Source organism: Pteropus medius, unplaced genomic scaffold, assembly GCF_902729225.1.
Source record: "Pteropus medius unplaced genomic scaffold, Ma_sr-lr_union100, whole genome shotgun sequence".
Taxonomy (NCBI): Eukaryota; Metazoa; Chordata; class Mammalia; order Chiroptera; family Pteropodidae; genus Pteropus; species Pteropus medius.
The window spans coordinates 44,892,396-44,908,765 of NW_024344378.1; the positions used below are offsets into that span (position 1 = coordinate 44,892,396).

Sequence of the window (16,370 nt, forward strand, 5' to 3'; positions counted from 1 at the left end):
TCCAGTCCTCAGCTGCATTTATTTAAAAAACAATTGAACTGGCAATGCTCTGTTTCTTTATCTGTGTGCTGAACACTGATGTTCATGCTGTGAATATTCATCAAGCTTGTCTACACATATGGTATATTTCAATTTAAAAATAAAACTTTGAAACAATTGAATGAGTTGTCCAGAGTTCTGGGAGTACCTAAGTCATATTCCCTTTTATAACCTTTAGGTCTCTTGCCAATTACTGTAAAAGTAGAGATTTTTCCCCCTCTATCTTGGGGAAAAAAAGATGAAATTAACAAACAGGGGCTATTCAGCAAATTATGTCATAGTCACAAGATAAATTATGCAGATTACAACAAGAAAAACGACGTAGTCCTACATTTTTTGGCTCTTTTTGTCCAGAAATTATGCTGGCTTGCTGTTTGCTGTTGCTAACTAAGAATAAAGAGTGATCTGCCTGTTGCTTCTGCCTCCAAGTGCCCTGAAGAGATCAGAAGGTGTGACTGGTGTCAGCACTCTTTATCATTTCTGCTCTTGGGAGAGCTTCATCCCTTTCTGAAGCAACAGTCCTGTCTTCCCAGCAGAACTTGGGCAAGCCCGAGGCTGCAGGCAACACCTCTGTGTCTGCCCCAAGAAAACAGGAGCTCTGATCAGCTTGGGTATATGAAAGAAAGGAAGAGCTCTCTGCAGATAGCTGAAAGCATTGTTGGCAATCTCTGAAAGTTACTTCTATGGCACAGTGACAAATTCTTTCACTGGGTTCTGCTTCTTGGGGTGCTGAAACTGTTCCCATTGTTTAACATAAAGAACTAAAGTAGTCCTAGCAAAGAGAATGAGAATAGTCCCTGACTCTGACAGTCTCCTAGAACATCACAATTTTAAAATGGAGGGATTTTACCAAAAAGTTTACATTTCTGACTTTGTTTGAAAAATTGAAATGTGGGGCCTATCCTACCATTTAAATTGTATTTAAAATCGGCAGCATCCATGACATCTTTCCCCAGCCCCCATACTTTTATTTCCTATACTCAGCTTGGCTGTTTCTTCCATAGCCCTTGGTACCTTCTAACTTACCATATGTTTATTTGTCTGTTGACTTCCACTGGAATGTAAGTTGCATGAGAGGAGGGATCTTGTTGGCTCAATGATACATCTCCCTCCCAGGATATTGAACCTAGCATTTAATAGTTGAATGAATGAATGAATGAATGAGCCTGGGCTTACATTCCCAAATGGTAGCAGTCACATTACTTGCCTGGCCCCTGAAGGCATGTGGATTTGCACACTTACCCTACACATCTGCCCCTACTAACCTGAGCACCAGCTTCTCCCTCCCCTTTCCCTTACTCTTATCTCTTGGGCCATACTTGCCTTCCTGTGCGGACCACTGGGCCTTGGCATATACAGTTCTCTCAGCCAGAACACTTTTCTGCCGTCTCTGCTTGGTTGACTCCTGCTCATCCCATGCCCTCAGCTCAAACTGTCCTTGATCCTTCTGCCTAGGTCAGTTCCCCTGGGCATGGAGAATAACTGCCCTTAGTGTTTTCAAAACCTACTAGAGAAAAGTCCTTTAATTACACTTTTAAGGACATAAAAAAGTATTCATTGTAGATATGGATGGATGCCCTCTCCTCCTACTCTGACTCCTGAGCTCGGGATACAGGTGTGTTCAGCTATCCAAAGCCCAGCCCCTCTGAGTCAGTCTGGAAACCAGTTCTGCAGGGCCAAGCAAGGGGTAGACACGGGCCAAGGTTTGTAATTACCCCCTCGGTCATCTATTTATCCAGGACTTATATTACACTGGGCCTTTTTATTGCATCCCATCTGTGTCAATACCGGTGGAAGAAAGAGTGAGGTGTCCTGGCCTCCCAGGGTATCCTGGCAACACCACTCAACCTCCAAGCAGAACCAGAAAGATACCCTCCTCAACCAAATGACTGTGATAGAGGGCCCTTCTTGGTAACCTGGAGACACAGAGGTGAAATTTTCAAACAGAGGCTTCTGGGAAGTGTAACCCAAGCAGGGCATAGAGAATTCTAGACTGACAGAGCTAGAGAGCAGCTTCCTCTCTCCACCCAATTTCAAGGTGAGGAAATTGAGACCCAGAGAGGGTAAAGGGTGCAAGAAAAAGCCACACAGCACATGAGTCCCAAAGCCAGCACAAGAACCCATAGGTTTCACTATATTTTCTGGGCCTGGGCTTCTGGGGCTGGAATGTCAGGAATTCTAGGTTTAGTCTGCACCAGCTGTGGGACCAAAGCATAGAAATTGATGAGAATGAATGGACTTTAGCAGCTTTTGTTGAGGGTGTTCAAAATACAGATGTCTGGGCCCTAGTCCTTATTTGCTAGGTCTGTAGGAGAGCCCTGACATGCACGTTTTGAAAACCTCTTTGGAGATTTTGATGCTCAGTTGCTAGGTGGGAAGTAAGGGTCTGGATAATGCTTAAGTCCCTTCTGGCTTGACAGATATCCAGCTACAGATAGTAAAATGAGTCTTGTGCTAGGGCATATTCCTAATATCAGTCCACAATAGCAAATCTCAGTGGGGCAATTTGGCTCCCTAGAATGTATCCTAAAAGTTTTTAAAGTTTTGTTTGTCACAGTGATGGTGGTAGTTCCTCTGGTATTCAGTGCTGGATGCTAGATATCTTGCAATGCAGACATTGCAAGGGTAGCCCCTCACAATAAAGAACTGTCTTGAGTCCTACACATCTTTTGAATATCCTGCCAGAATATTCATGTAGATGAAGAGTCAGTTCATAGTTACATGAACTAGAAACTCCATTTCACTTTATGTACAAGAAATGGATTTTTTTTTTTAAACCTGGTTTTATTACACACTCTTCCTGGAGTGCAACTACAATGTTGAAAGTTGCATGTAAGTAGTCATTCATTTTGTTTGGAACTTTATCAACCTTTAATCCACCATTTTGGAAAATCATGCCACCCATGGCAATGCTGCTCACATAGTAATTGAGTCATTAAGACAACACCTCTATCCTAGTCTGCACATGTAGCTTTCCCATTGATGATGATTGTATATAGCTATATAAAAATCTTAATTTAGCCCTTGTTTCAAAATGTCAAATATAAATGAAAAGTGACAGTTTTCAAATATTGTCTACTCTTCAATGCATACTTACCCATTGTAACTTCATGTATGATTTTACTGTCATGGCATTCACTTTTAAAGTTAGGACAGTCTGTTGCATTGTAAGAGAATTATATGTGTAGGGAAGTGCACTCCTTATTTATTACAAATATATTTTTAATAAATATATTAACCATTATATATTTACCATTAACAGTGGGTACTGGGTCTGTTTGCTTTGGGACTTATTGATCTACAAACAACAAATCCTATAGGAAAACAATAGATCCATGGTTCTCAGACAAGCCTTGCAAAGGCCTAGGTTGCCTTAGATAGAACATGGGACATGTTGGAAGGATAAACCAACTTGTCAGAATCAGATCTTAATGGGGAATGAAATCAGACCTAGAGAAACAAGGTAAGAAGTCCGGGCTTGGGTGAGCAGGTCGCAGAGCTCAGCTTCGAATCTTATCCAAACTCATTTTGGACATATGAGGTAAGGGTTGCACTAGTAGTTCTTAAGTGCCTACAGTGGGTTGGGACCTGCAATTGCCACCACAGGCCTAAGGGCTGTTAGCCCTTGTTTTACAACCAAGGAAGCTCAGGCTCTGACAGTTAAACTAACTTGCCCGAGGCCATACAGTGATCTCTAGGTGGAGGCCTGTCTACTTCTTTCAAAGGGGCTTTGTTATTGCAGGTCCCAGCGGTTTCTTTCTGCCCAAGAAAGTTTGTATTTATTTGGTTTTTGGCGCAGTGGCTCTCTGTTTTTGATGCCTTTCTAGGAGCGATTGTGCATCCTGGGTAGCAATGGGGGGGCTTCCTTGGGAAAGGTGGGGCTTCCTTGGGAAATAACGGTTAGTTCTCTGCAGGCTTGGCCACTCTGACTTTTGGCTGAACTGGCACCTGGGACATGCACCTCTGTCATCCACTGCATCTTGCTGTTCATCGCAGATGACGGGCATGCACTCCTTTCTGTGCGTGTGCCCACATCTGGCTGGCCCTTAGCTTCTCCTTTCCCTGGTGGTCAGTTCTGTTGTAATCGACTCAGCTTGCTGCTGTTGGCTGGTTTCCTGTCTGACTTGGGCAGGGCATTCTAGGCTCCATGAGTGGAGATCTTGCAGGGGGCTTTCCTGTGGGCCATTCCTTTCCAAGAAGGGTTCAGAAGCTACAAACTCCTAAGATCTGCTTACAGTCCTGCCCTGAAGTGAGCTACCATAAAGATCCCCAATTGGTAGGGGGTGTCAGGAGATCGGAATGGAGGCATGGGTAGCGTTCGCTGGCTTTTTAGAGTGGAGAGTGTGTGCTAATGTATGAGGATGTGTGTGTCACTAACTTAGCTCTGGATAGCAGCCATTTTAAGCAGAACCGAATTTGCTGGCACGGATTGTTTTAACAATTGGTAGATATGAGCATTGCAGTGAGACCCTTTCAGGATAAATTAAAAAAGACACATGGGGAAAATAAATCCTAGACCATCTTCCTCTGCCCCACCCCCAAATCCCCACCCTCAAGCCCTGTCTTCAGCAGGAATTTTAGTCTCTCACTGGTTCCCCATAGGCATTTCCAGTCTCTCCCAATCTTTCATTATCCTGGAAGGCACCATGATGACACTAAAGGCCTACTTGGGGAGCATTAGTTGTCCTCCTCGTCCCCCATACCTTTTCTTCATCAATTTCCTTACACCATCTCACACACATAACCCTAATAAAACACTGCTTTCTCTGCAAGCAGGGTGAAGGAAGTAATTCTCAGACTTCATTGTGCATATATATCACCCAGGGATCTTGTTAAATTGTAAATACAGATTCAGTAGGTCTGGAGTGGGGCTCTAAGACTCTGTATTTCTAATAAGCGCCCAGATGATGCCAGTGCTGCTCACTAGGAAACCACTCTGAGTATCGAAGCCCCAGGCAGCCCTACTCTCTCTCTTCTCAGGTCCCTCCTTCCTAGAACTCCGGAAGCCCCACCTGTGGGAGTCTCTGGACAGAGAGGGAAAGGATGTTGACATGTGTCCCCTCCTTAGCCAATACTTCTTGCTTTTTCATATCCCTCTTCTCTCTGAACTATAACTCTGTCTTTTATTTATATCTCCTTTGCTCTCTCCTCTCTTGCTTTCTCCCAAGGGCCCACCAATACAGCTAGGACATGTAAGACCAGTAGGTAGTGGGAATTTTTGTCCCATTTTGCTACTATGTGATTCTCCTGTGGAAGCTAGTTTTCTCCCTTAATCCTCATGCATCCTTTGTCTCTGGCCACTTCTCTTGTAATGCCTGGTGTTGTTCTGCAGCCAGAGGGAGTATGGGGTACCTGGGCTCTGCCAGGAGCTGTCGAGAGTCATGATCCTCTCTGGGCATGGGTTTCTTAATGCCTATACTATGGGGTTGAGCTAAAGGCTCCTCTGTCTCTAACATTCTCTGATTCTAGTTAATTGACAAATATATTTTAGGTCCTCCATACAAAATCTGAAGCCTTAATTACCCAATTTGAACTCCATCCTATCCTTCTGAGTGTCTGTGGGATGATCATTTACTTTCTCTGAGCCTTAGAGCCCTTGTTTACAAGTTGGGTGATAATAAGGGTCACCTGATCTCAGCAAGTTAGGACATAAATAGGACCTTAGATGTAAAGATACCTAGGGTAGTTCTTGGCAAAGGAAGTGTTTTAGTCAACTAGGGCTGCTCTAACAAAGTTGATTGAGTGGCTTAAACAACAGACATTTATTTATCAGAGTTCTGCAGGCTGGGAAGTCCAAGATGAAGGTTCTGGCAGATTTGATTTTTGGTAAAGTTCTTCTTTTTGGCTTGCAAAAGGCCAATACTTCATTGTGTGTTCATATGACCTTCTCTCTCTGTGTGTGTGTGTGTGTGTGTGTGTGTGTAGTGTGTGGTGTGTAGAGAGGGAACTCCGGTGTCTCTTTTTTTCACAAGGACAATAATTCCATTATGGGAGCGCTATTCTCATGACTTCATCTAAACCTAATTACTTTTAAAGGCCCCAGCATTACATTGGGGGTTAGGGCCTCAACATATTAATTTGCAGGGGGCGGGGACAAACCTGAGTTCATAACAGTAAGAACTAGTCAATATGATAGAATTGGTTCATTCATCTGGGAACAATCAACAGATCGCCCACCATGTGTTAGGAGCAGTGAAGTTGTACTGCAGAAGTGTAGAGAGGAATTAGATGTGGGCCCTGCCCTTTAGTCAGCTGGCACAGAGATTCTAGATTAAAGGTTAGGAGGTGGCATCTAAGATGGAGACTAGGGAGAGCAGATATTAGGAGCTGAAGAAAAAATAAAGCAGAGAGGTGGAGGATGGGGAATGGGGAGGACATGCCTGGAGTGTAACTACACTGCCTTCTGCTTCTGCTGAATTAGTGTAATGACAACATAAGCAAATCATGAAAAATATATTTTAGATTTAGTTATTTTATCTGGAAATGAAGGCTAACTTTTCTGATCCTTGTGGTCACTTTCACTTAAATATTAGATTATTCACAACATCGCTCATAAAAATAAAGTACAGGTAGTATTTTGCCCAACACCTTGTAGGAGTTCAGAATAAGTTATCCCAAGATGTGTCTCTTTGGTATGAGGATGATTTTGAGCTAAAAGCAACTGAGACTCTGTGGGCTCAAGAGAAACATGTCTTCCCCTCCTCAACTATCCAGAAGAATTTAAGTTACGAGCCTGACCCATGATAACAGTTATCACCAGAAATAACTTTTTATGACCTATTTATATGGCAAGGCAAACTTATAATTACTGAACATGTGCTCTCCCTGCAATTTCCTTCTGAAGCCCTAAGGTGCCTTACCTCATCTTTAGCTCAGAACTGTCTATATACCCATTTTCTCTTTCTGTCCCTGAATCTCTCATGTATACGGGGTCTTTGACTCTCTCAAGTATGTGGGGTTCCCATGCATATATATGTAATGAAATTTGGTCATTTTCTTTTGCTAATCTTGTCTCATGTCTGTTTGATTATTAGACCTGTAGTTTCCGTTCTCCATTTTTGTGGGCGGGAGGAGGGAGGATGGGGGATTGTATCTCCATTAAGGGAGTTTTCACGTCCCTATTCGCTGGGTATCACTGACCTTGATGGAAGTCTTCAGGAAAAAGACAAAGGGAAAATCCCCAGGCCACTCATTAAAATCCCTAAGGCCTCCTCTAGAGTCCCATCTTGGGTTTTTATTTAGATCAGCTTGTACAGTTCTGCAGGCCAACTCAGGGAAAAACTCTCTCGGGGGCTACAAGTGACCACATGTAGCCAGGAAGTTGGTCTATTAAAAGACAGCTGACGAAGCTACTGACTGTCTGGGGAAGGCAGTTCATATTTCCCAGGAGAGCCTGGGGCCCGCCCCTGCCCCGCCAGCAGGCGACGCGCACGCGCCGTGGACCGCGGGGCGAGGCGCGCGCGCGGCGGGCAGCGGGACCGCGCACGCCGGGCCAGCAAGCCATTTCCGGGCGGCGGGAGGGGTGGGGCCGCTCGCGGCCGGACCTGTAATCTCAGCGGCGGCGGCGGCGGCGGCAGCGGCAGGGGGAGCCCGCGCCCCGCCACTCACGAGGCAGTCGCGCAGTGAAGGGGACACTGGCGGGCGAGAGCGTCGGAGGGAAGAAGCAAGGAAGCTGGTTCCGGACTGGGGAGGAGGATTTCAGGTGGTGGTCTGGGGAGAGTCAGGACTGAGTGGGAAGCGGGTCCTGGCAGGGGATAGGGGAGGAGGGTCTGGACTTGGGGGGAGGGGGTTCTGGGTGGGAAGAGTGAGGAGAGGAGAAAGGGCGAGCTCGAGTTCGGGCAGAAGGTGGGGGTGCCGACCTCCGAGGTCTGAGTGAGTGCAGGGTTTGCGAGTGGATGGCGGAGGGCGCCAGGGCGAGAAGGAGCAGGATCTGAAACTCCACTCCCTTGGCGGAGTGGGAATGGATTGGGGCAGGCGGAATTTGCTGCTCCTTCACCAGAGAGGAAAGGGTTTTAGGGAGGTAGGGATGAAGTAGAGCGCGAGGCCAGCCCGTTTGTAAAAGGAGTCTAGTGGTGGCTGGACCCTGGGACTGGGCTTCCTTTAATGTCGGATTCTCCGAGGGGTTAGGTTGTATGGGCTGAGCTTCGGGGCTCCGGGCCTTGGTCGGGGGCGGGCTGGGGCGTTGCCCCTGGTATTTACCTGGGGGCATTGCTTTGTGGAAGGCTGAGTCTGGATTCGTTTGATCAGCTGTCGGAGGGAAGCACAGTGCCAGCAAGGTTCTGATTCGCTGGTATGAGGCGCTGGGGGTGGAGTGTGATAACTATTACTGAAATCCGAGCTTTCAAAGGACGGGGAGAACCATTTCTTGACTGCTCTGGTGAATCGAGGCGGGCCAACGCGATAGTTTAAAGCTTTAGAAGTAAACAAACTTGATTCCCTTTTGCAGAGGGGAGATACTGAAAGTACAGCTGGAAGAGGAAGATGCCGAGTACAGATCTTCTGATGCTGGTGAGTCTTTTCCAGACATCCTCCTCGTTGTAAGGCACTTGTCCCTTAAGTTTTATTTTTAGTCCATAGGATCAGAATGTGTAGATTTCACGTCTGATGCTTGCTTTTGGTAGCTGAGCAATTCTACCACCTTTATTTTGGGCTTAATGATTAAGATAGATAAATGACAATTAAATGAATGAATATATAATAATATAAACGAGGAAGATTCTTTTTCAGATTTCTTAGTTTTAATCTCTCCCTTCCCGTACTGCTATAACAGTTTTAAAATTTCTATTACATTTTTTCTGGGTTTGCCATATATTAGTTTATAAGCATCTCCCAGACTGAATTCTCTGGAAGACATATAGCATGTCTTATTTTATAGAGAAGAATAAAAACCTATCATGATGCTCTATATAGTAAGTGCTTAACACTTGCTTTTTGAAACAAACTAGTTTGAATTTAAGTTTTTTTCTTGGGCTGAGGAGTATATCTGCTTTGGTAGAGGTTGCTTTTTCTTCTTCTGAGGTATTTCTGTGCAGTTTTTTCACCAAGCAGAGAGAATAGCATTTCCCTGAGTGTTTACCAGAATGATATTTTATTCTTGGAATGTTTATGATTCCATGGGGTCTCTTCAGTGTGAGAATTGTGGGGAGCCCAGGGCTTCTATGTAGAAAATACTTATATAGAAAAAGTGTCTGTGTTTAGTTTTTAATAAGTCACTTCTCTCAGTCTGATGTCTCTTTGTGCAAAAACATGGATTTAAAAACAATTCTTTTTCCTCTCTTTATCTCACTAGCCCAGAGAGTTGATAGCAGTCACTGGGAAATTGGCAAAATCTGATAACAATGGGGTTTTGTTATACTTGGTGCTTAGTTCCTATATTGTTGAAACCTGTAAGGTCTATGGGAGGGATAAAGAAGGGAACTAAGTTGTGACTACTTTTGATTTGAGGCAGGGAGCAAGGATGATTTTAGAGACGTAGATAAATACTTGGTTTATCCATGAAGATTTCACCTAAAATAGTTTCTTGCCTCAAATCTCATGCATTATCAGTAGTTAATAAGTAGCTTTATGTAATTTTAAATTCTTATTACAAGAGCAATGTGTTAGAAAAACTGTAAGTTGTAAGTAAGCAAAAGGAAGCAACCCCTAATAATCCAGTACTCAGGGATAACCACTGTTAGCACCTTAGAAGGTTAATGCAGAGTGATTTGTAACAATTGGCACGTTCCATTTTTCCTCTTATAGATCAATATGTTTATGTAAATTAAGATCCCAGTATGTAGATAGGATATATTTCCATGCCCAGAGATGTGCTTATTATTTCTAAGGACTGTGTGTTTCCTTCAATAGCCTGAGCAGTGAGTGGTTTTATTCAGAATCTTAACTTTGGAATCAGTTTTGTTTTGTAGTATTTCCTTAGCTGTTGCCACTACTTTTCACTTCTTCATTTGTTAATCTAGAATGTTTAGGGATATTGGCTTTACTTGTTGGTGTAAGGAATTATTCACATGAATAATGACTGGCCCTCGAGAATCATCACTCTCTAAAGATGCTGTACATGTTAGTTGAGGTGCTTTACCTGGAAAAGTTGTCATTCCTTCCTTGACTGTATTGTGCTGTTTGAGTCTAAACAGTAAAGAACCAATGACCAGAGCTGGGTTTTCAATGAGTACACTAAACCTTTATGATCTGAGTTCAAGGTGTTTCTTTAGCTACTTTATATGATGTGTAAGACACGTTCTTGGCCCTTTAACTTGGAAGAAAGGACCCTAGTTAATAAAAAATAATTTCCATGAAGGGCAGTGTATAGTAGAATCTAAGAATTAGAAATAATCCTAGAAGTCATATGATGCAACTTTTTACTAATATTTGCATGAATCCTTTTTAGAATATCTCTGATAAATGGATATCCAGCCATTTCATTAGGACATTATGAAAATTTTAAAGTTTTATCTGTAGGTATAATGTTAAAATCTTTGAATTTCATTTTATAGTAATAAAGGGGTATTATAAAATATTTGTTATAAAAAGAGGGCATTGGGTTTGATAAGGTTGAAAATGACCTGCGTAGACTGTATGTTATGATAATAAAATTTAAAGATCAACTGGAGTCTGTATTTGACAAACCTTATACTTCAGAATAAGGAGCTTGGACTGCTAGCCCTCTGTGTGTTACTGCCCTTAATTTTGCCCTCATTTGATTAGGGTAGTTTGTCTGCCTTTTTCTCTTTACTCATATATGACATGTCACGGACTGCTTTCTACCTACATCTCAGAGAAAAAGATGAGCGAGTATATTCATCTGAGAATTGCCATACTTTCTGAGGTAATTCAAGTCAGGCAGTTTTTTAGTGATCTTTCTCCACTGTGGCAACGATTCTTTTTATCCATGTTCTCCTTCCACCTAAGCTAGGGTTGCAAATTACCAAATACTTGTAGTTTTTTTAGAAAGTACTTCATAAAGCTCAGTCTACTCTTTAGGTGGCTTTTCTCTTTCGCATTCAAATGGGTGAATTGAGTTTACCATTTGGGCCTGGTTGGGATTTGAGTGATAATTGTTTATCTAGGGCTGAGGTTCTCTACCAGGGGTAATTTTGCCAGACTTCTGGCAATGTCTGGAGATATTTGATTGGCACACTTGAGGAGTGCTAGAGGTCGGGGGTGCAGTTAAACACTCTAATATGCATAAGTTTCCCAAAAGCAAGAATTACCTGGCTTAAAATGTCAGTAGAACTCAGGTTGAGAAGCCCTGGGTTAGGGTTCCTTAACATAGATAACAGTATCTGTATAGACCAGGCATTTGTGTACGTGGTGGAATGAGTCTTTTCATTAAATTTAATGAGTCTATTGGAGTGTTACTTGGGATTATTTTACTCGTGGATCAAGCCCTGCTGCTTTGGAATACATATTGGACAGTGTACACCAGTGTCTTCTGTACTAGAGTAAAATTCTTAAGAAATGCAACATTCCTGCAGCACTCTTTCCTTGATTTGGAAACAGTAAGCCTGTCTCGGTCTTCTTTTTCAGGTTCAAAAATCGAATATTTCCAGATCCTAGAACTTTATTTTTGACCTTTGAATCTATTTCAGGGATACTTTTTTTTCTGAATCTCAATTGGGATTTAAGTAATAAGCTGAAAGGGCGACGTGAAAAGCTCATTTCTGTTATTTGATTCTGGTGTCTTATTTGTAGGATTGTCTAAAAGAAAGGGAAAATTAATTGAGACTGGTAGGGCATTTAAAATTTTGTTGACAATTTGAGCGGCCATTGTAGGATGAACAGTGTATTTGGCATTGTTTCAATCTTATAAATAAAGCAAAACTAATAAGTATGATAATTTCCGCATCTTTTAATCTACAGAAAAGGGGTGTCATAAATGGATAGCTACCATTCCCAGTATTTGGCTTGGCTGTGCAGACTGTGTGTCAGGAATTTTTAGTAACATTTACCTTCTTATTTAGACTTTGTCCATTCTAATATTACACACAGTTTGTACATGTTGGTGGCAGAGAATTGAGAGTCAACCTGGGATTAAGAATTTTCCGTAGGGAATTGATTGGTAGTGATTCAATCCATATGTGGAAACATATCCAATTACTGAGAGAGAAACCATGTTATGGGGTAAGGGGAGATGGGAGCCATCTGGGAAGGCAGAAAGTAGTTTGTTGGGTATATCAGTTATCTCCTGGCATACTCCAACAATGTGATTGAGGAGGTAAAGGGACTCTTTACAAAGCTGAGCAGGGTTAAGGAAGACACAGCAGGGCATGATGAAACAACTCAGGGCTAAGAGCCATTATCACTCTAAGGCCTGAAGGAGCCAGGAAGGAGAGTAGTTTCCGGAACCTTGAGAGAGCTTAGCTGAAGGAGAGGGTAACCTGTAGGAATATAGTCACTGCCAACCAGTGGCCTGGCGGGAAGAGAATCAGGGACAAAATACTCAAACTCTTTCTTTTTCTAACCTCTGATCTCCTGCCAGAGCCTCTCATTGGTCAGGCCTAACTGGAAGCCAGAGGATAAGGGACCTTGGGTGAATTAATTCATAGAGGGCGGCCCTGTGAAGCACATAGCAGAGCTGGAGCAGGTTGGGTGGAGGACCTGGAGGAGCAAAGGGAGGATACCCAGTATACTGAAGTCAAGGTCAAGTTAGTTCTGAAAGGCAGTGAGAAGATAGTATCTGAGCAGAGTCTGGAATATTATAGAAAAGGCGTGTTCTCGCTGATAACAGAAGGATAGATTCAGAGGCAGAGTGTTGCCACAGCTTTGGCAAGGCCAGAGCTGCTTTGTTCCAGTAGAAGCCTTAGAATCTTAATCGCCTGATAGGCCTTTAGAAATCCTGCAGTCCAGCTTCCCTTGCAGCATAGGAATCCCATCCATCCACAGTGCTCTGTCAGAAGTGGGTGCAGAATACTTGCTCAGGGAGTTCTTTCCATTGTTGAGCAGCTTTAATTGTTAGAAAATTTTTTATTTGTCCAGATCACAGACTGTATCAGTTTGGGTTAGGTTTGGCTGCACATAAAAGAAAAATCTAAGAAAGATTTTTAAAAGATAGAAATAAGTTTCTCTAAAGTAAGAGAAATCCAGAGTAGTGTGTTCCTGACAGATATGGCCATTACTAGGTCTTTGAGAAAGTTCTACCACTCATAGTCCAGGCTAGCCGCTTTGAGCTTGAGCTATCAGGTTCATGTTTCATTCAGCAAGAAGAAGAAAGAAAAGAAAAAGGGCCTACTCCTCTTTTTAACTAAAAATGTTTTTATATGAAACTTATACAGAAAGTGTGAAGCACATATCTATATTTTTAATAATAATAATAAAAATAATCATCTACCACTCAGGTTAAGAAATAGGCACCCCATGTGCCTTACTTTGATTATATCACATTCCCTCCCCTCTGATTTTTGGAATAATTATTTCTGTGCTGTTTTTAAAAAAATTGTTACCACCTATGTATGCAACACTAAATTCAGTTTTTTTTTTAACTTGATATAAATGGATTTATATGTATTTTTTGTGATTTTTCCTTTGTTGCTCAATATTTGTGAGATTTATTCATGTTTTTACATGTAGTTCAGTTCATTCATTTTTATTACTGCATAATAAGTCATTGTATGATTGCCACAATTTATTTCTCCATTCCACTGATGATGGACATTTGGGTTTTTCTGACTTGGGGCTTTCTTGAACATTACCGTTGTGAACTTTCTTGCACATGACAAGTGTTCACAAGTGTAAAACACTTTCTGGGATTTATTCCAAGAAGTGGAATTGTTGGATTGTAGGGTATACGTCCTTAACTTCATTAGATAATGACAAACTTTTCTAAAGAGATTAATACAGTTTATATTCCTAGCAACAGTATGTGAGAGTTTTTGTAACTACACAGGTTGACAGTCTAGATATTTATAAGGCTTTTTATTTTTTGCCAATTCGGTAGGAGTGAAATCTAATTGATTTCCATTTGCATTTCCCTGATTACTAATGTGTCCTGTCTAACTGTTTATTGACTATTTGGATTTCCAGATTTGTGGGTACTTCTTCAAGTCTTATGCCTTATCAATTATTTATCTATTTCTCTTTGTAGTTCTATTAAATTTTGTTGTGTATGTTTTGACATTTTGTTACTAGGTTCATATAGATTTAAAATTATTACGTCTTACATAATAAGTTGTCTTTTTATCTGATAATGCTTTTTGATTTAATGTAGTTACATGAGCTTTTTGTTATGAAATAGGCAAACTGTAAATGTTTGATAAATGACTTACTTCCCTTTTGTATAGGCAGAAACTGCAGGTTTCTTCTGGTGCACTGTTATTTATGTGTTCTGTTATCTCACAAAGTGAATAAATCATTTTGGAATAAAAAACACAGCATTTTTCTTTTTTGAGGTATAACTTGCAAAAAGGGCACAGATCTTAATTGTACAGGTCAGTAAATGTTTGCATATGGATATACTGTACTCACTGCCCAGATCAAGGCTGAAATATGTCCAGCATCCCAGCAAGCTCCTTATATCCCTTCCAGGTGACACCCACCAAAAACTGTCATTCTCACTGTACGTTAGTTTGCTTATTTTTGAGCTTTCTTTAAAAGGACACATACAGTATATATATTTTTGTGGGTGTCCGTTTCACTCAACATTTTGTGTGTGAGATTCAGCCATGCTCTTATGGAGCAATAGTTTTTTTTAAATATTGCAATGTAGTTTTACAATGTTTACAATTTCTCAGTTTCTTCATTCTACAGTTGAGTGACACTGCTGCATTCTTGAACATGTCTTTTGGTAAACATAAATAGAATTGCTGGGTCACACGTATACTGCCAGACACGTTTCCAAAGTGGTTGTACCAATTTACGCTACTCTAGAGTTTTCTTACTACATAACTTTTTGATTTAGCTTAAGGCAGCAGATCTTAAATTTCTCCCCACTAAGCATTAGAGAGAGCATTAAGAATTCTTTCCTGAAGTAATATAGACACTTTTAAAATGTGAAATGCCCTTTTTCTGTAATTTCCCTGGAGAATGAAAGCCTTCCTAATTCTTGTTTATCTGGCTTATAATTATTAATAAACATTTGATAGAAACAATGCAACCCTGGTTCTTTTCGAGTATTAGAAGGGCAGAATTTAGATTTGTAAGACACCATTTGTAGCATTTAATTCCAAGACTAAAATCAATTAATACTCTGGAACTCTGGAATCTAAGTAGCTCTCGTGGTATATTTACACTTTGTGCTCAGTACTGGGGAAACCTTCTCTGGAAGCTTTTTCCAAAAAGAATACATCTGTCCTGTCTTGAGTTCCAGTCTTAATGTTATGAAATCTTTGAGACATTTCAGGCAAATAGAAAATTCTCTTTTCAAAATCTACTAGGAAATAATCTTGGACAAATATGAGAATGCCATGGTGTGCTCCTGGTGTAGCTGTATTGCAGGAAGGCTGGAAGAAAGGCTAGGATTACAGAAATCTCCAGCTGTTTTTGATAAACTTAAGATTTCAAATGCTTTCTCAAGAATCATGGCTGTTGCAGTCAACAGCAATCTATCTGGATGACTGAAATCAGGTTTGTGATCTGTAAACATAAGTAGGTAACTGATATAATCCTGTTTTGTAGGTGGGTAAAGCGTCACTTGCAACTTTCCAATTGAATTAGATTATCGAAGGCAGAGTTGACTTAACATCTGTCTAACAAAATTCAGAAACAGCTCACTATTAACATGTATTTTATTACCATTATGTGTAAGAAAATACAACACAGGCATAAATCAAACTCCTGAAAACCTTTCCCAGCTCTACCTGTGTGACTGGGACATTGCGAAGGTTATTTCCCTTGCTGTTTACTAAAGAGGAAAGGAAAATGTTTATCATCAGAGAACTCATATTCTTTAAATATTTAGTGTTTCTTATCTGCAGTCATTTTCTTATTACCTTACCTTGTTTAATATTCACAATAACCCTGTGAGTGGATGCTGGTATCTTTTTTTTTTTTCTTGTGAACTTTTCGTTGAATTACAACAGTGGCATCTCTTTTTGCAAATGACCAAAATCCAGTTTCATAGATGTTCAGTAATGGCCAAAGGTCACACAGCTTCTAGGTGAGAGCTGAAATTAGAATCTTAGTCTTTGATTACCAGTTCAGACTTTCTAGGACACTACAGCTGCCTATAGAACAGCATTAATACTACTCGGAGAGTCCGCAAGGAGTAGTGATGAAGTGTCAGTTCAGGACAGTACTGAGAGATGGCTGTCCTTTTCAGGTATCCTGCGTTAAGTGGCTGGAGTATGTGTTTATGAATTGCCAAAGGAAAAATAGTGTTTTCAAAAAACGTCAGCATTTTA

The 16,370-nt window shown here is 41.2% G+C and overlaps 1 protein-coding gene across 3 annotated transcripts in view; it reads left to right on the top strand.

The window, feature by feature from the left end:
* The first annotated feature begins 7,570 nt into the window (after window positions 1-7,570).
* Window positions 7,571-16,370, top strand: part of SGPL1 (sphingosine-1-phosphate lyase 1) — a 50,331-nt gene continuing 41,531 nt past the window's right edge. The window contains exons 1-2 of one of the 3 annotated variants that reach the window (XM_039872046.1): window positions 7,571-7,695; window positions 8,486-8,547. In XM_039872046.1, the coding sequence (XP_039727980.1) occupies window positions 8,521-8,547 (27 nt within the window). In that variant the 5' untranslated portion in view covers window positions 7,571-7,695; window positions 8,486-8,520. Of the gene's footprint in view, window positions 7,742-8,485; window positions 8,548-16,370 lie in introns of all 3 variants that reach the window. The other 2 variants (XM_039872045.1, XM_039872047.1) reach the window with 2 other exon arrangements.